General features: G+C 34.3%; 1 protein-coding gene across 1 annotated transcript in view; it reads left to right on the forward strand.

Moving 5' to 3' along the window:
- SPOPL (speckle type BTB/POZ protein like) overlaps nucleotides 1-21,034 on the forward strand; it is a 74,306-nt gene extending 53,272 nt beyond the window's left edge. Inside the window, exons 5-11 of the mRNA XM_025405421.1 lie at nucleotides 413-540; nucleotides 6,844-7,021; nucleotides 7,103-7,158; nucleotides 8,624-8,746; nucleotides 12,521-12,663; nucleotides 12,753-12,806; nucleotides 16,743-21,034. Coding sequence (XP_025261206.1) covers nucleotides 413-540; nucleotides 6,844-7,021; nucleotides 7,103-7,158; nucleotides 8,624-8,746; nucleotides 12,521-12,663; nucleotides 12,753-12,806; nucleotides 16,743-16,887 — 827 coding nt within the window. The 3' untranslated portion in view covers nucleotides 16,888-21,034. The remainder of the gene's footprint in view (nucleotides 1-412; nucleotides 541-6,843; nucleotides 7,022-7,102; nucleotides 7,159-8,623; nucleotides 8,747-12,520; nucleotides 12,664-12,752; nucleotides 12,807-16,742) is intronic.
- The last annotated feature ends 6,013 nt before the right edge of the window (nucleotides 21,035-27,047 follow it).

A 27,047-nucleotide genomic window follows, 5' to 3' on the forward strand; every position in this document is an offset into this window, starting at 1 on the left:
TTTAAAGGGAGAAGCAGGAAATAAGATGTATGTTTCTTACCAGATTCTGATATTAGATGATAAGTAGTGTGCCTGTACCAACATGTTTTGATCCTATTTCATTGTCTTTTAGGGCCTAGATTGTTAAAAAGGTCTCTTCCTTCTCCATGACATTTGATCTGACTTTTCTATTTGAGATCCAGAAGTCTGAAATTGAGCTCATTGACAATGGCCAAAATTGAGTAGGCATGTGAAGTTACTGTGTCTACCCGACTTAAAACTCTTACGACATTTGATTTATAAACACAAATATCTGCAATTTTTATTATGGATGTATTGGCAAGTCCTGTTTTCACACATTTAACTGTGTTACCATGTTTAAAAAGTCTCTTGGATATTTATTTTATTTAAACTCTATTCTGTTTTCCACCAGAAAGCCAAAGAGCATATCGATTTGTGCAAGGGAAGGACTGGGGTTTTAAAAAATTCATTAGAAGGGACTTTTTGCTTGACGAAGCTAATGGTCTTTTACCAGATGACAAGCTTACCTTATTTTGTGAGGTGGGTACATCTTTTATTCTAAGGAACCCCATGGTTTATTTAGTGACATGGCAAAAGTATAAACTGGATTAATAACCCTTTAAAAATTAATTGGTATAGTTCATCAAGTTTCATTTGTAAATTTTTGACTAGAAAAAGCTGTAGAAAATTCTTGACTACAAATCAGTGTAATGACCCAGTCTGGAAACATGTCATATTTCTAGCTATAATTTGTGTGTACACTTATACTACAACACTACATCCTTCTTCTCTTGAAAAGACTGTGAATGTGAATATGTGAACGTTCCTAAATATTTTCTTCATTCTGAATAACTGACATATATTGTCACTTTTTAAAAAAATTTTCAGATTGATTGTATTCAACATTATTACTGAGAGTTTATCAGTTTGAACCCAGAAGTACCTGGAAAACATTGAGAAGCTTTCTGATTGTTCAGGCAGTTGGATTAATCTAATCAAATAGCATTCTAAGAAATAGTTCTCAAATTTTTAAGATATGTATGTGTCTATTGACAAACTTATAAGGTGTAATTATGTGCATAGAATGGCATATTTTGAAAGTTACTACCATTGCCTCTGCCAATAATGTACACTTATGATTTGTCCTAATTTGATGTTTGGATTTGCTTTTGTCATGTTATCGTTAGGTAGTTTTATCTATATGAATTTTTGAGATTCACCTTTGGACTGAATTCAAGGATTATATTTTTAACCAGTACAGTTTATAGAGAATATACATCAGTAACAATTTTATCAAAATGTTTAAGGCAGTTGATAATTTTCATAAGAAATATAGTTGAAAAGATTTTTATCAAGTATTCAACAGTAGATATATTTCAACAGATTATCATGGACAGATGAGTGTGTTAGGAGTATAATAACTTATTTAACTGTAAGTTAGCTGTAATCTTTTTACAGTAAGTGTATAAGATTTCTTGACAAGATTACTAACTAATTGTATGACATTATGTCAGAAGAATAATTGAAATATGCCCCCAGGGACTATATAATTGCATCTTATTTTTTACTTAGACCAGTTAACTGTATGATGAATTTATTATGAATACAATTATTTGGTTGACAAAGCACATAGCACAAGTCTTATTAAATAATTGGGAAGAAGACAGTATTTGTTGCTAATTGGCAGATATTCTAAGTAGTATGCTAAATAAATATAGGTTATGCCATATAAAATTTTTAGCATCCTTACTGTAGAGTCTTCCAGAATTTTAGCAGTTATCCTAAATTTCAACATGTAAATTTTTAAAATGTTAATTTAGAACAGAAAGGATCTTGAAGACTATTTAATCCAATTTTAACAAAAACAAAAAATGACCAGCTAAAATAGTTTTAGAAATGAAACTTTTTAGAAAATACTTTTTTTTTTTTTTTCAGAATTGAAATAGTATTTACAGATATTTTCCTAAGTACACTGTGCTGGAACCTAGACAACCAAGAAATTCAGAAATAAGGCTGAAATTAAGTTTAAGATTTGTTTTTTGTATGCTTGGTATCCATATGCTACCTGCTTAGTGACCCCCAAAAACAAAACCCAACATGACATGTATTTTAAATTTAGCATCAATCAGATTCATTTTTGGATCCTGAAATATACATCTTTTTGCTGATATAGATAATTATACCCTGGGCATCGTATTTAGCATAGGTGGGCAAAAGGTACTTTTAACTAACATTCTTCATGCCCTCCATTGTTTCTTCCACCCCGCTCACGGATGCCCTTCCTTCTACAGAATCTCCAGCACTGCTTGCAGAAAAGGAGGAAGCATTGCACTACCCTTCCTAAAGAACTGCCTCCTCCCCCTCCCCTGCAAGTGGTGCTGTAGACAGGTAAGGCAGTTGGGTGCTACCCTTTCTGCACAAAACATAACTTAATCTTGCAAGTTCCCTACAGTGGTAAAAGTGGCCAGAGATAGAGATTGGTAGCAGTGTAAGCAGCTCTGCCCTCTTTTCCCAAAGTGACACAGAAAACAGGAATTGAGAAATAAGTAGGAAAACTAGAAAACTGGTTAGTTTAATTTATCTTTTGAAATCCAACAGATTTTAAATACTCTGATAGTCTACAGACCCATGCCATTTCATGATATACAGGAAAAATATATGTACAGATAAAATATATATAAACAAGTATTTCATGAGGTTTAACTAGCTCATTTTTAAGGACACATCTTTTATCCCATCCTGTTTATCTTTTGCTAAGATAGTGTCTTAGTCCATTTCGTGTTGCCATTAACAGAATACCTGAGATTAGGTAATTTTAAAATAACAGAATTTTTATTGGCTCATGGTTCTGGAGGCTTTGAAGTCCAAAGTTGAGGCTACATCTGGTGAGGTCCTTTTTCTCACATCATAACATGGTGGAAGTCATCACATGGTGAGAAAGACAGAGAAGAGGTGAGGGGAAGAGTGGGGGTTGATGGAGGGCAGGAGGGTGTGTGTGTGAGAGAGCAGGCCAGACTCGCTTTAATAAACCCATTGTCTCAGTAAACACATTAATCCATTCATGAGGTTAGAGTCCTCATGACCTCGTTACCTCTGAAAGGTCTCACCTCTCAAGAGTGTTGCGTTAGGTATTAAATTTCCAACATATGATCTTTGTGGAATACATTCAAATCATAGCAGATAGTCTTTCTGTTTTAAAATAATTATATATGATAGTGGGTGGAAGTTGGGATTTATTTTCTAAAAAGCCCTTTCTTGGCAAAATGCAAAGTTGACTACCCTATTTCTGTCACCAGATTTTTAAAAAAATGACACCAGTCTATGAAAGTCAAAAAGTCTAAAACTCACTATTCTGGAAGATATTCATGTGAAATTCGACTGTTAAAAGTTTCTCACTTTGGAGCCAGTGTGGTGGGTGTTTGACTAGTTGATTAAAATGGCAAAATTGTAGTACTATGCAGCACTGGAAATTCCTGGCTTTTAGAATTAGTTGGAAAATTCAGATTTCAAAAACTGGAACCAATAGTTAGCTCTACATTGGAAGAGACCCACATTTTTCAGGATAGTCACAGATTAGATCCCTCAAATGTTCCTTGTCACTCTAAACTATATTCTTTGAGTTGAGCCAAAAGCAAATTTGAAAAAGGACTGTCAAATGACTTTGAGGTTTTGCTTTGCAACTTGTAACAATTTTGAGGATTGCACATTTGCCTTTTTTTTCTTTTCTTTTCTTTTTTTTTTTTTTTTTTGTGAAAGAAGCATAAATTTGACCTCAGAAAAGAATCTCAGCCTTTTTCCTGAATTTTTTATTCTAGGTTCCATTCAGTAAGAGTATTCATTACCTGCATTTGAGTATGTAATAGATAAAACCAAATTTTTAACATTTTCTTAAATATAGGTATCAAGAAAATCGGAATCCATTGCATGTGTCAATTTTTAATTAGATCATTAATTTCTGCTCTATAGTCTCTTGAATACTCTTTGGAGTATGAAGTGTTAATTATGTGTCTTAGTTAAAATTTGTGGTTGCTGTGATAATACTATGTAGATAGGTATGTCAATAATACAAATCTTCTGAATTGTTCTTGCTTATACAGAATACAAATATAATATCAATATCTGTGATAATATTGTCTTTATTTTTTAATCCTTTTATTACCTGATTTTTTTACCAAATTTTTAATTAAGTTATTTTGAATTCGTTAAGAGACAGTAAATAGAATTCAAGAAATCATTTCTGAAATTAAATACATCATCACATTTTGTAACTCTGCTGTATAGATTATGCAAGCCATTGAACAGATCCAGTTTTTTCTCTCTAGAAATTTCAAGAGCAGTGCTTGATATGAACAAATAAATGCTGTTAGGGTCTAAAGAGCTGATCCCTTACGAAACCTTGAATATTAACACCAACATTTTTTGTGTCTATAGCATTAGGTTATAATGTGTAGTAGAATAGGGCAGTTGGGTAAGGATTAGTGAAACTTTTTTTCTCTTTATAGTTATTAAAATTTTAGACATAATTTGATTAAAAACTTGATAAGATAGGAGAACCTTTATTGGCAGATTTATTTGTTTATACAATAGCTTGTGGCTCCCATACTTAGAGAAACATCTCATAAGATTGTTGTAATAAATGCTTTTTGATCATAATTGTGTTAATGTTGCTAATTTTTAAAAATATCAAAAAAATATTGCACAAAGAGCCATAAAGAAAGGAATCTGGGCCAGGCTCAGTGGTTCACGCCTGTAATCCCAGCACTTTGGGAGGCTGAGGCGGGTGAATCACAAGGTTGGGAGATTGAGACCATCCTGGCTAACACGGTGAAAACCCGTCTCTAAAAATACAAAAGATTAGCCAGGCATGGTGGTGGGCGCCTGTAGTCCCAGCTACTTGGGAGGCTGAGGCAGGAGAATGGCGTGAACCCGGGAGGCAGAGCTTGCAGGGAACCTAGATCACGCCACTACACTCCAGCCTGGGCAACAGAGCAAGACTCCGTCTAAAAAAGAAAAAAGAAAAGAAAGGAATCTGGAGATTTAGGAGTAGTCTTCCTTTCGTACAAGCCAGCACAATGTGGTTTGGAATACTTTGTTTACCTTGTCTTTAGCACAGTCTGAAGTCTCTTTATAAAATAAGGTGAATAGATTGGATGATTTCTATGACACATATGATTTCAAACGGTTAATATGTAAATTTAGGGCAAAAGTGGTTAATAAAAATATCCTCAGAAAAATAAAAATTTTCTGGTTTTTCTTTAGAAGTGTATGTTCATTCACATGAGATACATGTTTGTATGTTTGGATGTATTGGGACTTCTGAGACTTAATCTTCTCCAAACATTTTACATAATTAGACTTTGTGTTAGCATGTTGGTAGTTTAGCAAATTTATTTCTGATTCTGTTTTCTGCATAGTTTACTGTATATATGTGTGTCCTTATTTATATTTTACTTAATAAAAGCCTGATGAAATATTGTTAAATTAATGCAGCTATCTATTGCTGCGTAACAAATGATCCCAAAACTTAGAAGTTGAAAACAGCAATAGATGAGTAATGTAGCACTTTTTGTTTGTTTGTTTTAAAGTCATTTACTTTGAAACATTTACTTACTAGTTAAGGTAGTGTTTTCTTTAAATGTATTTTTTACATGTATTAAATGTAGTGTGACATTGTTAATAGCATAGTAGAATTCGTTTTTTAAAAAAGTGATGTGCAGCCAGGTGCAGTGGCTCACGCCTGTAATCCCAACTCTTTGAGAGGTCAAGGCAGGTGGATCACTTAAGGTCAGGAGTTGAAGACCAGCCTGACCAACATGGTGAAACGCCTTCTCTACTAAAAACTACAAAAATTAGCCGGGTATGGTGGTGCACACCTGTAATCCCAGCTACTCGGGAGATCTGAGGCAGGAGAATCACTTGAACCCAGGAGGCAGTGGTTGCAGTGAGCCGAGATCACACCACTGCACTCCAGCCTGGGCGACAGAGGCAGACTTTGTCTCAAAAATAAAAAATCAATAAAATTTTTTAAAAAGTGGTGTGCAAGACTTAGTAGTGTTTTAGGATATTCAGTATGTAGTCATCTTTTATGGGAAATAATCTATATTATATTGGAATCTCCATAAAAATAATACGTAATCATACCTACTTTTATTGATTATTAAGTAAATAAGGGTCTGCAAATTGAACTAAATTATATTGCTCTTGCTGTTCATCTTCCATAAAAGATTTTCATGAACTTTAATAATTACAATTGCTTTTGTGGAAGTTTTTGTACCTTAACATTTAAATCAGTTTAATATGTATTTAAATTAGTTTTACTAGAAGTGAAACGTTAGGAATAACACTTTAAACACTTCTCAATTTGCATATCATAGACTGTAATTTTATCACCTTTTTTATACTGTAAAAAGTCATTTTGACTTCTAAACAAAATACTATGTTTATGTACATATAGTAAAATTTAAATGTAGATAGGTTTGAAGTGTAAGAAAATAAAAAAGAAATTTATTTCTCCACCTCACAAAGGTGTATTCTTGTTTGAGTTTTTATATCATATTGTGGCTTTTCTATTGAGAAGTATTTTTGTAATTAATAAGCATTCTGACCAATTGATAAGCCATTTATTTACATAAATTGAAAAAGATCTATATTATTTCTAATTTTTTCATTTCTCTCCTTTAAATTGTGTTTTTAATTTCAGTTTCTAGATATTATAAATTTTGATTAGGAGTACATTGAATTATCCAAATAATCTTAAACATAAAAAAATTTGAAGTATAGACTTAAACTAATTATTGATATTACTTTGTGAAAGTGTTTTTCTTGCTGTTCCTTTTTTATTAGGTGAGTGTGGTCCAAGATTCAGTAAACATATCAGGACATACTAATACAAATACTTTGAAGGTGCCTGAGTGTCGTCTAGCAGAAGATTTAGGTAATCTCTGGGAAAACACAAGATTTACAGACTGCAGTTTTTTCGTGAGAGGACAAGAATTTAAAGCTCATAAATCTGTGCTTGCAGGTACTTTCTACTTATGGGGTAATATAATACATTTAAAAAATACATTTATGCATAAAATAATGATGCATAATCTTGTTACAGCTCGATCCCCAGTTTTTAACGCCATGTTTGAACATGAAATGGAAGAAAGCAAAAAGGTAAACATGGCTTAAAGGCTAATATTTAATTTATATAAAGGTAAAGTAGTTGGGTGTATGTTTTAAAAGTAGTAGTGCAATGTTCTCATTGTCATACTGTGATAAGCAGGGAAAATTTTTACAAATAGGAAAAAATGTGTTCTATAATAGAATAATAGATGTAGCTCAATGTGGATGTGCAGTGAATATTCCAGGGAACAGCTATTTTTTCTGCCCATCTGGTAGGTAAATTAGATAGTTACTATGCAAAAGGATAGTTATCCAAAGGACTCTTCTGGTCCATAGCTATTTGAGAAGTCTGTGTTCAAGGTATATATTCTGCCTTTGTAGACTTTATGGATTGAGTTTTGGAGTCTGTTTTCTAGCAACAAAAATAACATAGATGACATCAGTATTATTGTATACCAACTGTAATCAGGATGTTACCTACTTGACTCCCCCATATGTTTCTCTTGTCATCATGAAATGTAGTTATGTTAGAGATCAGAGGTTAATTCTTTGCTGTTTGCATAACTTGTGGACCGTACGGCTCCAGCTGGACAACTCCAGAGTTTATTCATGTGGCTCAATTTTATTCTTTCTGCAGAACTAGATGCTGCAATAAAATAACTGCTTTCTTTCTCAAATTTTGGTTTGGGGAGATGCTGTGATCAGCCTTCTGATCACTTCCAAGTTGGGAGACATCAATGATATCATATACTGTTGACATCAAGGGGTCAGAAAAATTTGCTGTCATTTAGTTAGATATTTAGCTTTATTGATCTCAGCAAAGAAACTAAATACAAAAACATGCAGTAAAAAAGCACTAGTCCTCTTTGGACTTGACTGTTTTTCAGGTAAGCAAGGAAGTGCCAGTATATGATAATACATGCCATTTTTGCAAATGGGAGAATTCTGAGGTAGTGGGCTTTGTTGTTACCTCTAGTAGCTTGTCCTACTTTTGATTAATTCTGGGAATAGAACTGTTTGTTATAGAGTCTTAGGTGTTGTATTAGGACCTAGGGATTCAACAAAGAAAGGGTTAATAGCCAGTGTCCTTTAGAATAGTGGTCAGAAACTTAACACAGATGTGTTTTATTTGGTTTATAGTTTTCTGTTTGTTTACTTGTTTTTTTTTTTTCTTTAACTGTTTTTAATTGAAAACTTGGGGCTCCTTTTTCCACATGGTGGTGCTTGGCTTGGTCTGAATATCCGGATATGGGCTGTCCAGCTGGCCACGGTTCCCACCTCTCTGATAGTGTATGCTTTTCCTCTTGGACTTGTCCACTTCACTTTGCCGAAGTACTTAATGAAGATGTACCTACCTCAATTTTAAAGTAGAATTTAGAAATATCTGTATATGTGTATTTGAGTTATACACTATTTTAGTGTAGATGTAGGGCTTTTAAATTACTGTCAAAGATTCATTTTGGTTCATTTGTGTGTGCATTTTTTTTAACTTTTTTGTGTTGTTTTTTGATATCAGAATCAAGTGGAAATAAATGATTTAGACCCTGAAGTTTTTAAAGAAATGATGAGGTTCATTTACACAGGGAGAGCACCAAACCTTGACAAAATGGCTGACAACTTGTTGGCAGCTGCAGACAAAGTAAGTAATTAGGTCTTAAGGAACCAAAATATACCCTCAAGCTTGATTTATATAGAATGCTGTCATCAAATGCAAACTCCACATAACTTGTATTATTTGTAGATGGCTCATGAGAGCTTTATGAAATACCATACAGTAGGGTAATCTGGAAATGAAATTTTTTTTTTTGAAGTCACGATGTGAAAGCATCTTGAACCAGAAAGAAGTGATTTTTTTCATGGGAGAGTAACCTGTAAACTCAGTCGTTTTGAGTGTATATGGACTTCCATTTAAAAGAACACACACAGTGGCATATGTAATTTTCAGGTATTTTTAGTCTTGAGATGTAGTGCATGACCTTTTTTAAAAAAAGGAAAAAATATTGGATATTATGTAACTTGATTCTCTCCATGTAGAGATGGTTTTTTATTATGACAGCATAGAAAGAGCAAAAACAATATTAACAATTTTATAATACTTTTTTGTAATGATTTTTTTGAAGGCAGAGAAACTGCAGAAAACGTCAGAAAAATGTATAAGCCAATGGTTCTCAATCATAAAAGCACATTCAGTATACAAGTTCACATATGCGTGTATGTATGTATATATGTACTTATGCATGTGTTATGTGTCGATGGATGGTATATGTGTATATATACACATCATTTGAAAAATGTTACTATTGGGGAAACTGGACCAAGTGTATATGGAATCTATTTTTTCTGACAACTGCACATGAATCTGTAACTGTCTCAATAAAAACTTAAAAACACCATTTACAATAGCAGCATCGTCAGTACTAAATACATAGATATACATTTGAAAAAAGAGGTTTAAAACCTGCACATTGAAAATTACAAAGGTATATTGTGTGATGCTGAGGTTTAGGGTGTGATTCACCCCATCACCCAGGTAATGATCATAGTACCCAATAATAGGTAAGTTTTCATTCCTTGCCCCCCTCCTTCTCTACCCCCTCAAGGAGTCCTCAGTGTCTGTTGTTCCCATGTTTATGTCCATTACACAATATACCTCTGTAACAAACCTGCACGTGTATCTCCCTGATTTTAAAATAAAAGTTGAAAAGAAAAAAAAATTACAAAATATGCTAAAAGAAACTCAGGAAGACTTAAATAAGTACATAAATCTTGTCCATGGACTGAAAGTCTCAATATTGTTAAAATGTCAGTTGTCTTTAAAATTGATAGTAGAGTCACCATATTCCTCTCAAGATTCTAGCAGTCTTTTTTCTTTCTTTTTTTTTTTTTCCCCCCCAGAAGTTGACAAGCTGATTTAAGATTTTATGTGTAATAACTTTGGGGAAAAAAAGAATAAAGTAGAGGACTAACACTACTTGATATCATGACTTACTATAAAGCTTTAGAAATTAAGACAGTGTGTACTGGTGTCAAGATACACAAATAATGGAACAGAATAAAGAATATGAAAATAGACCGTCGCATTATGAATATTTAATTTTTGACAAAGGTGCAAAGACAGTTTAGTAGAAAAAGGATAATCTTTAAACAAGTGGTACAGGAACAATTGAATGCTTACATGTGTACCTCAAACCATACATAAAAAATACGGCAGGCCTTGCATGGTGGCTCACGCCTGTAATCCCAGCACTTTGGGAGGCCAGAGTGAACGGATCACTAGAGGTCAGGAGTTCAAGATCAGCCTGGCCAACATGGTAAATGAAACCTTGTCTCTACTAAAAATACAAAAATTAGCTGGGCATGGTGGTGTGTGCCTGTAATCCCAGTTTCTTGGGAGGCTGAGGCAGGAGAATCGCTTGAACCCAGGAGACAGAGGTTTCAGTGAGCCAAGATCATGCCACTGCACTCCAGCCTGGGCAAAAAAGCAAGATTCCATCTCAAAAAAAAAGTAATGCAAAATGGATCATAAACCTAAAAATCTAAAACTTCTAAAACGAAACATAGGAGAAAGTCTTTGTGATGTTAGGTTAGGCAGAGATTTCTTAGCTGTGGCACCAAAAAATCTGTAAAAGAAAAAAATGATAAAATAGACTTCAATAAAATTACAACTGCTTTTCTTCAAAAGACAATAAAAAGATTAGCTACAAACTGGGAGGAAATATTTTGCACAGCAGATATTTAATGAACAACTTTTATTCAGAATATATTTGACTTTTGTATTCAGACTATATAAAGAATTCTCAAAACTCAGTTATAAGAAAACAATGTTATTTCTAAAAGTAGACAAAACATTTGAGCAGACATTTTCTGAAATAATGTCTGAAATACATTAAAAGATATTCTAGTCAAGCATGGTGGCTCACACCTGTAGTCCCAACACTTTAGGAGGCCTAGGCTGGAGGATCACTTGCGCCCAGGAGTTTGAAACCAGCAAATGCAACATAGTAAGTCCCTATCTCTACAATTTTTTTTTTTTTTTTTTAATTAGCCTGGTGTGGTGGCATGTGCCTGTAATCTCAACTACTCAGGAGGCTGAGATGGGAGAATTCCTTTAGCCCAAGAGGTTGAGGCTGTAATGAGCCCTAATTGTGCCACTGCACTCCAGCCTGGGCAACACAGCAAGACCCTGTCTCAAAAATAAATGATACTCAACATCATTAGGTCGTTAGGGAAATGTAAATTCAAACCATCATGAGATATTCCTACATATCATTATAATGGCTAAAAGTACAAAGACCATACTAAGTGTTCTCAAGGATGTGGAAGAATAGGATTCTCATATGTTAAAGACATGGAAAAAGTAGGGTTCTCATATGCTGCTGATGGAAATGTAAAATGGTACAACCACGTTGGAAAAGTGTTCAACAGTTTCTCAGAAAGTTAAACATAAACTTACACTGTGATCTAGTGAGTCCAATTTTAGGTTTTTACCTAAGAGGAAAGAAAGCATATGCCCATACAGGCACTTGTATATGACTAACAGCTTCATTTGTAACAGCCAAGAACTGGTAACAACCCAAATATTCATCAGCAGTTGAATGTGTAAAATGTATTGTTGTATATCTATGTATGATGGAATAAAAAGGACTGAGCTATTGATAGGCAATAACATTCATTATTCTCAGAATAATTATACTGAATGAAGGAGTCAGACAAAAACAAATATGTAATATATGATTTCATTTATAGAAAACTCCAGAAAATGCAAAGTAATCTATAGTGATAGAAATCATATCAGGGGTATTACCTAGGGTGGGGCGAGAGGGAAAGATTACAAAGAGGTAGGGGGAAACTTTGGGGGACGATTGGTATATTTACTACAGAGTTATGATGGTTTTATGGCTGTATAAACTTACCAGAGTGTGAACCTTATGTGTACTTTATTGTGTGTCAGTTATACTGTAGTAAAGCTGCTCAGCATGTTACATAACATACACTAATAACTGCAAGAATGTTTAGTGGTTGTAAATATGATTTATTTGACATTATAATGAATTCATTCTTCAATACTGAGTGGTGGCAGCATGCAGTATACTTGGTGGTACACATTAGTGTTTGAAGTAGTAGAGAAGTATATTTATTAAGAATACTGAGTAATAAGGTAGCTTTTTAGAATAAATCCTACTTTAAAAAATACACTTATGCAAATTGCAGTTTCCTAAACAAAATTAGTCTTTTTTCTAAGTACATTCATTTATATTTTCTTCATATTAGGTTAAAACAGTAACTTAAAGAATTTTAAAATAATTGTAAAGAATAATCTACTTTACCTTTATTTTCCAAGTTACAAATGTATCATGTATTCAGGAACTTAGTTGGAGTAAACGTTTAATGGTTATGTTTTCATTTTGGATAGTATGCACTGGAACGGCTGAAGGTCATGTGCGAAGAAGCTTTGTGTAGTAACCTCTCAGTAGAGAATGTTGCGGATACCCTTGTCCTTGCAGATTTGCACAGTGCAGAACAGTTGAAAGCACAAGCCATAGACTTTATTAATAGGTAAGCTATGCTTATATTTCAGTGGGCATGACACCTTCAATATTTTTTCACCGGACTTTTTTTTAAGTATGTTTAAATCTTCAATGCAGGTGCAGTGTACTTCGACAACTTGGGTGTAAAGATGGGAAAAACTGGAACAGCAAGTAAGACGACATCAGTTTCTGACTTAAAGTTGCTCTGCATAAGTGAAATTAAATGTTTGCATAGCCTTTTGTTCATCTACAATAAGTATGAATCCAGATGTCATATGAAGCAAACTGCCAGTTATTAAAAACAAACAAACAAAGACTACTTAGTGGATTCCTGAGGCTATGCTCCCTTGTAGGTCAGCTTCTAATGCAACCTCAGATAGATGCTGTAATATCTTAAGTGCATAATGCCATGTGGTATATAGCAGAGTCCAGGTATTGCTAGAGATCCAGTCCGTGCCCCTTCAAAAAACATTCCAAAAAGTGTGGGAAATAATTCATTTACTCTTATGAGGAATGTTACCCTCCAGATTTGCTGAGAAAGCCTTTTTGAAGGCTGACTCACTGCTTCTTAGGTTAGCCAGGTACCTTGAGTAATATGCTATATTAGACTAGCTTCCTAATATTCCAAAAATGGTAACAATTTGATATTCCCTTTTCCCTAGTGAACCTATAAGGAGTAGGATAGTTGCTATATCTTCTAAGACTGGATCTTGTGAATATGAGCATACTCTTGTGAATATAAGCATACTATTCTACTTTTTTCCCTTCTCTTATTTTTCATGACTTTAATATTCTTTGTAATTATCTGAAATCAAAATGGGGAGTCAATAGGTTGAAGTGTTTGCTTCTGATTTTGATTAGTTTTGCTTATAAACCCTTAAATTTCACTTCCTCAAATTATCAGAAGTTGATATAAGAAACTGGGAATTTTTTTTTTTTTTTTTTGACGGAGTCTCGCACTGTCGCCCAGGCTAGAGTGCGGTGGCACAATCTCGGCTCACTGCAAGCTCTGCCTCCTGGATTCATGCTATTCTCCTGCCTCAGCCTCCCGAGTAGCTGGGACTACAGGAGCCCGCCACCACGCCCAGCTAATTTTTGGTATTTTTAATAGAGATGGGGTTTCACCATGTTAGCCAGGATGGTCTCAATCTCCTGACCTCGTGATCTGCCCATCTCGGCCTCCCAAAGTTCTGGGATTATACTGGCGTGAGCCACCGCACCTGGCCAAATATTTTAAAGAATGAAATGAATTAGTTTATTGACTTAATTATTTCCCATTGGTTTAATCTGTTTTGATATATGTGAAGTTGTTTAACTGAGTTCATCCTATTAGTTTGTAGATTCTGTTTTCTGAAAGTAAAAAAAAAAACAAACTTTAAAATTATTGGTTGTCTTGTATAATATGTTGATCAGTGTATGCTAATATGATATCATCATGGTATTTGATCCTAGAGAAAAATTGTTTTGCGTTTAAAATATATTAGCATCAAATGTCAGTTTGGGATCCTTTGTACTTAGCCATTTTCAAGCTCTAGTTTTACTCTTAAGGAAATACTTTACATTTTATAACTTTTTCAGTTCAAAAAATAGCTTGTTTTGTACCCCCTTGGAGAAGCTGTATTCATATTCATCAATAGATATTTATTAATAAATGAAAAAGGTATAATAAGTATCTATGTGATTCTAAACAACTAATTGAAATTTTGAACACAATGACACACTGGTATTAGGCTGATGCAAAAGTAATTGCAGATTTTGGCATTACTTTTAATGGCAAAAACCACAATTACTTTTGCACCAACCTAATAATTTGATGTTTGCCAACTTAAAAAATTGTTTTGTTAGTATCAGCTACTATTTAGTTCAGCAAACATTACTCTAGTATCTTCTGTGTGTCAAGTACAATGCTAGGTAGGGTACTGCATATAAAAATAATTTCAAGAGAAATTCTTGGTCCTGAGAAATTTATCTAATATAGATAGATATATAAATATATCATTTCATTATAATATGCTAAGTAATACAATAGAAGAATATGTACAAGCACTTGACTAACCCTGGAAATTTAGAAATGGCTTCCTAGAGATTGCTGAGTCTTAAAACACAAATAGGAGTTAGCAGAACTAAGAAGGAAGTAGCAAGCATTGCAGACAGAAGGGACAGCATGAACCAAAGTATAGAAGCGTAAAGTAGTAGTTGATCATTCTTTTGACAGATACTTATCTTTTATTATCCAGTAAATTCCCAAGTTACAGTGCACAGTATAGAGAATACAGTGGTGAGCATGACATATATTTTCCCTGCCTTCATGGAGTTTATGGTCTAGCAGCAGATTGATTAAACAGGTGATTGCAATAAAGTGTGATGATAGAGAATATGTAGCATACCCTTAGGAGCATATAGCAGAGACTTAACCTAATCTAGGAATCAGAGAAAGCCTTTTCAAAAAATTGTTATGAAACTAAATACCAGAAATATTGTAGAGGTTACCATGGTAAAGAAGAGGGAAGAGAGGAAGAAAAGTACACCCCAGAAAAAGGGCATGAGATGTGCAAAGTTTTAATAATGAGAAAGAGCAGTATACTCTGTGTGTGTGTGTGTGTGTGTGTGTGTGTGTGTGTGTGTGTGTGTGTGTTGCGGCGGGGAGGTAGGTAATAAGAAGCAGGAGAAAGTAGGCAGAGGTCAGATCCTGAAAGGCCATGTAAAATAACATTAGAATTTTTAGATATTCAGAGTAGTAGGTGACCAGTAAAGGGTTTTCACCCAGAGTGGGACATGATTAGTTTTGCGTTTTTAACAATCTCTGCATGCAGGGTGGAGAACGAATTGTGGGGAGGTTACGGTGGCGATAGTAGTTGAGAAACAAGGTTGAATACAGGTAGGCTAGTTGAAAAGTTATTGGAGTAGTTCAGGCAAGAGATGAGCGGTGGAAATTAGACTTGATTGGTGACAGTGGGGCTAGAGAGAAAAGAAAGTAAGAAATATTTTGAAGGGAGAATCTAGTATTTAGATATGACTTGGATGGTAGATGGCATAAAGGAGAGAAATGAGGCAAGGAAGGGTAACTAGATATGTTGCTGGAGCATTTATTTACTGTTATTGTTTGGTGAGAGCATAGTGTACATAGGGTACAATAAGTAGTTCAGTATCAGAGTATAAAATGCCAGATCATGGAAGGGGGGGTTGGAAGTGTGGGTAGAGTAAGAAACCAAACATAATATGATGCTGTATTTGTCTTTCTAAAGAACTTGGATATGAGCAGTGGGGAACAATGAAGAGGGCCTCATATATTTGTGTTACCAAGGTAACATTATGGAAGCTCAGTTTGAGAGGAGCAGGAGACTAGAAGACCACTTAGGAGTCTGTTGTCATAATCCAAACGTGAGATGATGTGGGCCTTAAACTGGGATTCAGGACATCTCTGAAGCCTTTCAGACCTTAAAATAAGGTTTTGATGATTGGAGAGGAGAGTCTATGGTGATTCCCAGATTTCTAGCTTGCATCACTGGATGATGGTGGAAGTTTTAGCTGACTGGAAAGGTAGGAGGAAGAATTTGGGGTTGGGGAGAGGGATGATGAGCTCTCATCTGACAGTCCTGAATTTATGGGTCTTGAGGCACATCCAAGTGAGAAAACCAAGTGGTTGGGAATGAACTTTGTGTGGAGCCCTAGGATTTAGCAAATCAGTAGTTAACATCATTGAATTTCATAGTTAAAATTGTGAATAGTGGATGAGATAGAATGAATAATGAATGTTAAGGGAGAAGAGTAGAGTTCAATATTTGTAACTCAAGAGAAAATCTGCCTTATAAGAGGCATATAAAAGCAGAGAAAGGGGCTCTTGAAAGAGCTGGTACAGAAATGGTAACAATGAGAGTTGAACTGTGAAGACCTATGTCGCATACTTTAAGGGAATAGAACTTCCAGAAAAATTTTAATAGTTTCAGTTGCCACAGAAAATACCAGTAAGATAAAGATGGTATTTTAATAAAAGCAAATGATTCGAATACCTAGGTAAAAAGTGTCCAAATATTTTGAAATTTGCAGTGCAACAGTACATTTTGAAAAGTACTCTTTAGTAAACATCTTTTTAATTCTATTTCTCAGCCAAGCAACCGACATAATGGAAACATCGGGGTGGAAGTCCATGATTCAGTCTCACCCTCATTTAGTAGCAGAAGCCTTTCGAGCACTAGCATCTGCACAGTGTCCACAGTTTGGCATTCCACGCAAACGGCTAAAACAGTCCTGAAATCTTCCATGAACAGTTGAAAAATGGAATTGACTTTTACTCCTCCAGGTCCAGAAGGATTCTAATACACAAACCATAAGCAAGAGTTGTTTCTGTTATTTTGTCCACAGAACAGAAGCTGAAAAAGCATATGGCTTGCATTTCAGGTGGATAATTTATGGTTTATTCTTCAGCTTTAAATTAGACTGATTAATTCACTTCAAGGCCTTAAATTATCTTCAATGACTTCTCTTGTTCATATAATACTTTAATTTTTTTTTATTGTGCCTTGTCATTTTGACCAAGGCTATGCAGAATTGCACTAGCTCCATAATGCAGTAATATTGATAACTGAAGATATTAAGTTTCAAAAGGATCTTCCATTATTTTGCAAAAAGAAAAATGAATTTTATAGGGTTTGTCCTATGCTATCTCAAAGTTTAAAACTAAGTTCTCTTTAAAAGCACTTGTATTGGAGATTACCAGTAATGTCTCCAGTCTAAGTTCTATAAATATGGGAGAACCCTCTTACCTTCAAGGTAAGTTACGGCAATACACTGCTTCAATTCTAATTTATTATTCATTTCAGGGGGCAAATATGCAATGAGTTGGCCCAGATTTTTAGTGACATTTGTGATGTTTGTCTTGTATGTTAACTGTCCAACAAACTGTGGGTTTATTCTAAGTTTACAATGATTAAGAACTGATTGAGGTTAAGATTTCATGAAGAAAGCATGTATTGTGTGGAAGTAATTTTTTTTTTAATTTATACTGACCTACATTTATATGAAGAATTCTGTACATGTTAAAAGTAAGGATGACCAAATGTAAATTTAATGAGTGGGCCAATTAAGAAAGATATATATGCACTTTTACTGTGTAACTTTTGTATGCTGAATGGTACATATATTTTTTTGCTTTTGAGGGAATTATTAAGGTATAATTAATTGTGTCTTAACTTTCGAAAGAAATTTTTAGATGGAGACAACTGGGATGTTTATGATAATAGATAAGAAAGGTATCCTTGATTGTAGTTAAATTGGTTTGGATTACAGATACTCATTATTGAATTGACTCCTATTTTCTCACATTTTGGAAAAGACACCTGAACAATAAATGAATCCTGGATAGTCAACTCTCCTTCACATAGTGAACTGATACTTGCCTGTGGGAGATGCATACCAAAGGAGAGAACCCTTAGACTATGTCAGGTCACACTAGGAACCTCCCCGTCTCCCCGTTTTTCTTCATTGTGTTTCAGTTACTGTACTAACATTGTGGATGATACTGAAATTCTGCATAATGTGAACAGGATAAACTGTTTATAAACTGATTTTCATGCGCCAGTTCTTTATTATAAATGAATTTTAGCTTTAAATACATATACACGTTCAGTGGTTGATAGTTGTGTTCTCAAGGGAGGTTTGTTCTGGTGCATTGTCCTGGAGAAGCAGAAGTAGTCAGTGTCGGGGCACCACATCTGACTTACTGTGGTGGTGACAATGTGCTTCTTAAGGGCACGATTTATGTTTGACCACAAGGGAAAAAGTGTGTCACTGGAAAAAAATGCATATACCTATGTTTGCAAACATAACTATTCTTCAGATAAAAATCTGTATAATTTGTTTATTTAATGTTTGAAGTCAGGACAAAAGAAAAAATGAAGCTTGAGGTGTTTTCAAATAGACCTTATTTTTGCTATCTCTTTGTTAGGTGTTAACTGAAGCAATTTTAATGTATCCAGATTCATCGGGATTCATATTTACATTGAAAAAACTCAAATAACCTTTTGTTATCCACAACAACCTGGAGTTTAAAAAGATCGTATTTTCACCTGTCTTCATTACTTTCTATGTAGTTTCATTCTTTGTCGTGGTAACTTAAATTTGAAATTGGAAGAATCTCTTGGGATAGAAGAAAGATTCTTACCTGGTGATGGACTTCATCCTTCATCCTGTGTAAGGGTATTATGGGAGGTAGAAATTCACTTCCTTAAATCCGTCATATGATTGAGCCTCTTAAGTTTGCAATATTATAATTTTAAAAATCACATACACACATACATATGTATACATTTCCAATTTAAGATTTTTCGAGGATCTTATAAGAAAACAAAAATTCCCTCAGGCTATAGAATTATGTTGTCATATATCAGAAAAGTACTGATGTATCCATTTATATCCAATGCACACCACACCGGCACATTGTGAATTAATTCACCGCTTGAATCTATATTTCTAACCACAGTGACTTCAGTAAAAATACCATATAATGAACATTTCAGCTGCTTCTTACTTACTCGAGAGTTTATTGCAAATCTTAAGGATTTTATTATAAAGATTTTTTTTTTAGTTTGGTAGCACATTTTGTACCAAAAATGTCAAACACTGTGCTGTAAGAATATCCATGTGTGTAGAAATGTCCACTTTTCAGATAATATAACGCCTACCATTATACTAACAGAATCATATGGTAGTTGATTTATTTTTTTATTTATTATGTATATTTTTGGTATTGTGGGTTCTTGAGGCAATGATAAAAACACTTAATGTATTCTGACATGAGTGCTCTAATAGCCTCCTCCCCCTCATTTTTAAGCTACATACATTACTTTCAAAATAGGCATAGATATTCTGTCCAGCCTTTTGAACTATTAGCCTGTTCCTGTTTCCCTTTGTCACCTTAAGCAGGGCTTTTTCTGAGAAAGTAGTGAATGGTTTAAAATGTTACATACTATAAAAATAATCATTGAGTAACTGTTGTTTAGACCAACACTTAGAAATACTATATTTGTGCCTTTTCATTTTTTAATTTTAATGTGTGTTGATATTTGGAGCACAAATAATGAAGGTGCCATAATATGGCTTGCCAATGTTACCTCCTTGAATAGTCATGTGTCATTGTCTTGAAATGGTAATTGGAGAACCTTGCATGAAATAATGTGATCATTTGTGTGTGTGTGTGTGTGTGTATGCGTGTGTGTGTCTGTGTGTGTGTAAATACCTGTATTTGTTTGGGGCTTGTGTGTGGTATGTTAAAAAGAGTGAATTTCTGGAAATAGAAATCAGTTAAATGTTGAAAGTTCAGGTTAGCAGAAATATTTCATTTAAATGTGCTTTACTTTGGAGGACAATTGATTAACAGAGCAAATGATAATTTTCAAAAATGTGATCAATTTACTGCATGATGAAATGTGAAAACAGTGCCTTTTTAGGACATCAGTTATAATAAAATTGTTTTAAAATATTAACAAAGATCTCAAAAAGTTGTCATGAACATTATTGGTTTTTTTAAAACTGGATCTAAATAAGAGCTTAGATGGCCAAAATTAGAATTAATAATTTACCCGTTTAAATTTTGTGCATAAGTTTAAAATCTTAATCAGAATTCTTTATAAAATGTGGGTCATAGATATGACCCAGTGTTACTAAAATAGAACAGGGATTGTGAAAATCCAACTCAACATACTTAAATATACTTGGCTTAGAGCCAAACATACTTGACGAGGTGAATTATTCTGACTTGGACATGCATGCTCTTTGATGGATAAAATAAAAATATTCAATGTATTCTCACAAAAGAAGGTGGGTGGGTGAGTGGATTTGTTTTAGTGTTCTCAGATTATAAAGACAGCACTTTCCGCACACATGAGTGTATTTTACAAACCTTTTTTATACAAGTTAATGAGCTCTACTTTATTTAAGTGTTCATGGAATGATGTAAATTTTAGGTCCAGTTGAACAAATATTGAGTGCCTAACATATGCAGGACTAACTCCTTACTAGGAATGAAATCACACAGTGTCTTCTGTTTGCAGTATGTGAACTTTATGTTTGAAAAGAAATTCTTATATTTAAATTTTTCTGTTGTCAGAGTTTATCATTGTATACTGTAACCCAGTAAATTTTGCATTCAGTTTTAAAAAATGAAGATGTAACTTACGTGAGTCTCATTTTTGAAAATGAAATTCCGCAAAAATTATTTAAAGATTAGTTCTTGGGGAAATTGATTTTCAAGATTCAAGTGTATAAAAACTTCTATTGAACTTTTCAGCCTCGTTTTTAATTAGCTGATGTTAATGATAAGATACATAATACTTGTATCTTGTTGCTGAAAATATTTTTTGCATTTCAACATGAGTTAAAATAAAGTTGTTACTACTTATTCAGAATTAATCGGCTATCTTGTGTTTATTTGAAAAATACATACTCTTTTTTAGATTGATACGATGCTTTGCGAAAGAGCCATGTATTTGATATGATAAATCATGCATAGTAATTGTCTTTTCTACATAGGTAAGCTCTTATTTTTTGGAACCAATTGAAGACATTCTTAACTGTGAAATATTAATATGCATTTATTTTAATATGTATGAACCATCAATACTGGATGACTTATTCTAATGCTATGTACGATTAATGTAACACTTAGAGATCACCTTTTCCCTGTCATTCCTATCCCGTCTTAATTTCAGTTATCCTAGACAGTTTAATCATTTGATGCTATCAAAAAGCAAATTGGGGAAGGATATTCCTGAATCAGTTTAACAATAGTAACACATTTCGTACTTTAAAATTATGGCCAATGTGGTAGTAGAAAGGCACAGTGAAAAGCCTTCCATGTGCCTCAGACACACATACATGTACTGAATTTTCCCTAATAGAATAAAAGCGGGTTGAAAAATTTAGAACATTATCTATGCAAGTATAGTAAAGTAGGATAAGTGGTTAATAATATTATAAATGTTACTAATGAACTTTGTGTAACCTTTTGCTTCCTACTCTGCCGCAGCCAGTCCCCTTAATAGTTTGAGAACATTGGGATGTGGTGTCTCCATCTACCACCTCAGAATCATTTGTTCCTAAGAGAAGACGAAGAGTGGCATTTGCTTTGATCACTGTTTTTAAATAGAATACACATTGGTAGAAATCTTTCACATAATATGTTGTTGCTTTTGGGGGGGCTGTTGGGGAATACCAGAGAGGTCTGCATGCCTCTGCAGTATACAGTGGCAAGCAAAAGGTTTGTCATTCCTGTTGTCCTCTTGTGCTTCCTTTCCACCTCTCCCTGGCTCTTCCCCCACCCCCTTGTTCCTTTTGTAAAGGATGCAGGTGTAGTCTTTTGCCAGCCTGTGACATAACACCTGAACAATTTCTATGGTATCCTACCCATTTGCTGAGATTCAAACCAGGCCTTAATCGATAACAAGCAAAGAGAAAAAAAGGTGGGATTTGTAAATAACAATTACAGCAAAAAAAAAGTGCACTGAGAACTCTGCTATTCTGCTCTAAAATAGATAGATACATTGCCATAAGCAGAGGTTTTTAGACTTTTTATAAAGTCCTAAAATAATTGTGATAGTCATTGTAACAGGCAAAGATGAAAAATGAGAATGACATGCAATTGAAAAAAGGTACTAAAGTTAGATGCATTAAATTTGATCAACACCAGAAATGATAAATCAGACATTTGAATCAGTAGAAGACAAGGTTGAGAAATGTTCCCAGATTATAAGGACAAGAATAGAGAGATGAAGAAAAAGACAATTCAGTTTAATTTATATTAGCAGTTAATTAAATGGAGTGCCTGGCACTGTGTAGAGCTGTTTACAGTGATAAAGTAGAAATGGTCTGTGTGTTCATAAAGTTTATTTTCTTGAAGAAGGTGCAGTCATATAATAGTAGGGGATCATTGTGATAGGAATACAAGAGGAGCCCCTAAACTGGGATGAGGGTGGGAGTCCCAGATGACTTTTCTGAGGAAGTGATGTCTAAATTGAGATTCAGTGGAAACTAAGCAGGTTAGTGAGGGTGTCATCCAGCCCATTATTTGAAGTCTTAGAGGCTGACCAAGGTTCATACAGAACATTTATAGAAATGAAAATGAACATGACTATATCCTACTGTGTAAAGGGAAGAAAGGACTAACACAAACCAGTAAGGCAGGGATACAGTTTATTACAAACCTTATTAAAGGAACCTGACTTAACCTGGGAGGACTGAAGTATTTCAGATGGGGTATTTCATGCTGATCAACAATCTGTCAATCTTTACATAGTTTGGAGGGGGCTTTTCCCATTAAGGGGATAGTTGAGAGAAAACATTGAAACAACTTGAAAATAAATTACATATGGTAGAAGGGAGAAAGAGGAGTTAAGAGTGGCTTCCAGGTTCCAGGTTTTGCATTTGGCTAACTGGGTGGAGGGTAGTTCTGTTCACCGATAGAGTAATCACAAGAATGGGAATATTTTGGGGAAAAAAAAAATTTCATTTGGAGGCTGTTGAACTTAGGGTTCCTATGGTGCATTCTGGTTGGATATGTGAATCATAAAAGTGATCTCAGTTATAAACGAAGTAATCATCAATACACAAATGATAATCTGCTTATGTAGGCTGAAAAGAAGGCAGCTTAGGGTAGAAACATAAAATTTTATCATTATGCTAAAAAGGATGCATAATAAGATTAAATCAGGAACATTTCCCTCCAGGAAGTTGGAGAGGAGAATGTTTCAGGAAAAGAAATGTCTAACAGTGTCACGTTCTGCTGAGTGGCCAAATAGGAAGTTAAAATGTAAAAGATTTTTCAAAGAAGAAATGAAAGGAATCTTTGAGGAAAGAAGTAGAATCTGAGTGAGGAAATGGATTCTCCAAGTATAGGAGAAAGTAGGCCTATATTTGGAAATTTTATACAATTGTCTTCCTAGGAGACTCAAATTCAGAATTTCATGCCAGCTTTGTAAAATGGCTAGGAAAATCTAGAGATAATCCACAGGATATATGTACTGACAGAAACCATCGATGGGAAATAAAATCCCAATCACAGTGGCAGAAAATAAAATGGAAAAAGTCTAGGAATTTTCTTGAGACTTACGGACTCTACAAGGAAGAAAATATCCCACAAAATTTTACTGGAAGATAGGAGAAAAAAAATGAATACTACATAAAGTAGAAAAAATAAGCCATACTATCATGTACCGATATTTAATAAAAATATACTTGAGGAAAATATAAGACAAGAATATAATGATAATATTTGTCTTCAGATTATGTACTGGGGTCGTTTGTTCCAATGTACTGCATTTTCCAAGCTTTTCATAAAACTATTACATTATTAATAAGAAAAAAGGTTATATATTTTTAAAATGTACACGCTGGGCAAGTCAGTATATCAAAGCTATCCAGAATGGCAAAGATGGTAAAATCAAAAACAGTAAATCAGTGAAATCATTGACTACACCAAGCTTGGGAAAGGTAATATAGGTCATGTGGTTGATTTGGCAGTTTGTATTTAATTCTTACGCAGACCATCATTACTAATGAGATGTTTATAATCATTTGGAAGTAATGTGGCATGCAATTGCTAGGATAATGTAAATTCCTCTTATTTTGAAAAGACATTTTCCGGTCAGGTGAGGTGGCTCATGCCTACAATCCCAGCACTTTGGGAGGCTGAGGCAGGCAGATCGCTTGAGCCTGGGAGTTCAAAAACTCGTCTCTACGAAAACTGCAGAAATTTTTGTATTGGGGGGTATGATGGCATGGGCCTGTAGTCCCAGCTACTCGGGAAGCTAAGGGGGACGATCGATTGAGCCTAGGAGGTTAAGGCTGCAGTAAGCCAAGATCACATTACTGCACTCCAGACAGATTGAGACCCTGTCTAAAAAAATTTTTTTTAAAAAGACACTTACCGAGTGTGTGTGTGTGTGTGTGTGTGAGAGAGAGAGAGAGAGAGAGAAGGAGTGAGAACTGTTAACATTCAAGCATAAAAGAACTTAGCACATCGAAGTCTTGATCAAATCCATTCCTCTTGGGATTTAAGGTTTTAGGCTGAATGGACAAGTGTCTCCTGTTAGTAATAATTACACAATTGAGCCCTTATTTGGCATAAGATACAGTGATGCCCAAAAAAATACAAAAATAGACGTGTCCTTTAGTTCACCTTGCTGACAATTAGAGAAACAGTTATTAATAATGATCAATCTTGCTAGATATTTATAAAAAACAGACTTTGTTCATTTTTTTCTGTTGGTGTCCATTTTCTGTTTTATCAGTGTGTCCTCATTTAGCTTTATTACTTACCCTTTGTTTCTTAGCTTCTTAAGGTGAAGACTTAAATCATTGATTTTTATGTAGTTCTTTTCTTATAAACATGTAAAGTTTTTAATTTTTCTCTAGCTGCTGCTTTAATTACATTCTATAATTTGTTTGTTGTATGTACATTATCACAAGTTCAAAATATTTTCTAATGTGCCTTGGGATTTATTCTGTGGCTCATGGGTTTACCTTCTATATTTGGGAGAATTTTCCTAGCTATCATAGTTTTATTGATCTCTTAAATCTGTGGTGGTCAGATAATATACTCTGTATGATTTCAATCAGTTGACATTTATTGATACTTGTTTTATGGCACAGAATATAGTCTGTGTGAAGGTTTTATATGCGTTTGAAAAAACTTTTCTGCAGTTAATTGTTGTGTATTATGAATGACGATTAGGTAGAGCTGATTGATAGTACTATTTAAATCTATATGTTTACTCATTTTTGTTTCCTTTTTTCCAGCAATTACCGAACAATGGTGTTAAAATCTCTAACTTTATCCATGGATTGGTTTGCTTCTCCCTTTAGTTCTGTTAACTTTGTGTGTATTTTGAAATTCTGTTATCAAGGGCACACATATTTAAGTTTGTTATGTCTTCTTGATTTGTTGATTTTTTTTAATTTTCACGAAAGATCTTTATCAATAGTGAGACCCTCTTCATTTTAGAGTTACTTTAATGATTACTGTTGTCACATCAGCTTTTTATACTCTTTTAAAAGTTATCTTTCCCCATTCTTTTACCTTCAGTTTACTTCTCTCCAAAGTGTTTCATGTAAATAGCATATAGTTGAATCTTGCCTTTTATCCAGTGTGAAAATATCTGCACTTGGAGTGTTTACTCCATTTCAATTAATGTGATTATTTTTAAGTTTGGGTTTAACTCTTCCATCTTGTAATACTTATTTATTCCATCCATTTTTTATTCCTCTCTTTCTCCTCTCCTGGTTTATACTGAATGAATCGCACTTTAACATTTTCTGTTTTATCTTGTATATTCAAAATTTCACTACAATTCCTTTGATCTGTTTTCAAGTTGCCCTAAAGATTACAGTAAGTACCGTTAGCATAGTCTATTTCAACTAATATGACACCTCACATCCAGCAGTCTAATTCTGTTCAACCTTTTGTGCTTTTATCTGCTTATATTTTACTTCCACACATGATATAAAACACAAGATACATTTTTTTAATTTAAAATAGGCAAGAGTTTTTAAAGTACATTTAAAACATATACATACGGAGTGTTTTTTGTTGTTGTTGTTGTTGTTGTTTTTGAGAGGGAGGCTTGCTCTGTTGCCCAGGCTGGAGTGCAGTGGCGCGATCTCTGCTCACTGCAAGCTCTGCCTTCCGGGTTCACACCATTCTCCTACGTCAGCCTCCCAAGTAGCTGGGACTGTATACAGGCGCCCGCCATCACGCCTTGCTAATTTTTTGTATTTTTTGTAGAGATGGGGTTTCACCGTATTAGCCAGGATGGTCTCAATTTCCTGGCCTAGTAATCTGCCTGCCTTGGCCTCCCAAAGTGCTGGGATTACAGGTGTGTGCCACCGCGCTTGGCCTCTTTTTTTTTTTTTTTTTACAAAAAATGTAAATTACATTTACCCAAATATTTACCCTTTTAGGGCTCTTTGCCCCTTCTTTCAGATCTTTATTTCCTTCTAGCATAAATTCCATTTAGCCTGAAGAATTTCTATTAGCATTTCTTCTAGTGAAGCTTTTGTGTGTCTCAAATTGCTTTTATTTCTCCTTCATTTTTTAAAACTTATTTTTTCTTTCTAAAATGATCAGAAAGAATCCATTTTTAAATGACCATTCACTGGATATTGAATGCTAAGTTGATAGGTGTTTCCCAACCTGTCCGTCCCCCGACCGACCCCCCACCCCCCCGCCAAGACTTTAGAGACGTTTTTTCACTGGGTCCTGCTCTGTGGTGGTTTGCACTGTGTGTAATATGTGTTTTCTTCCCCTGCTTCATTTGCTTTTAAAATTTGTTCTTTATCTTTGATTTTCAGCAGTTTTACTGCAGGTATGATTTTCTCTGAATTGATCCTCCTTAGGATTTCTTGAGCTTTTTAGATGTATAG

Source organism: Theropithecus gelada, chromosome 12 (genome assembly GCF_003255815.1).
Source record: "Theropithecus gelada isolate Dixy chromosome 12, Tgel_1.0, whole genome shotgun sequence".
NCBI classification, from domain to species: Eukaryota; Metazoa; Chordata; class Mammalia; order Primates; family Cercopithecidae; genus Theropithecus; species Theropithecus gelada.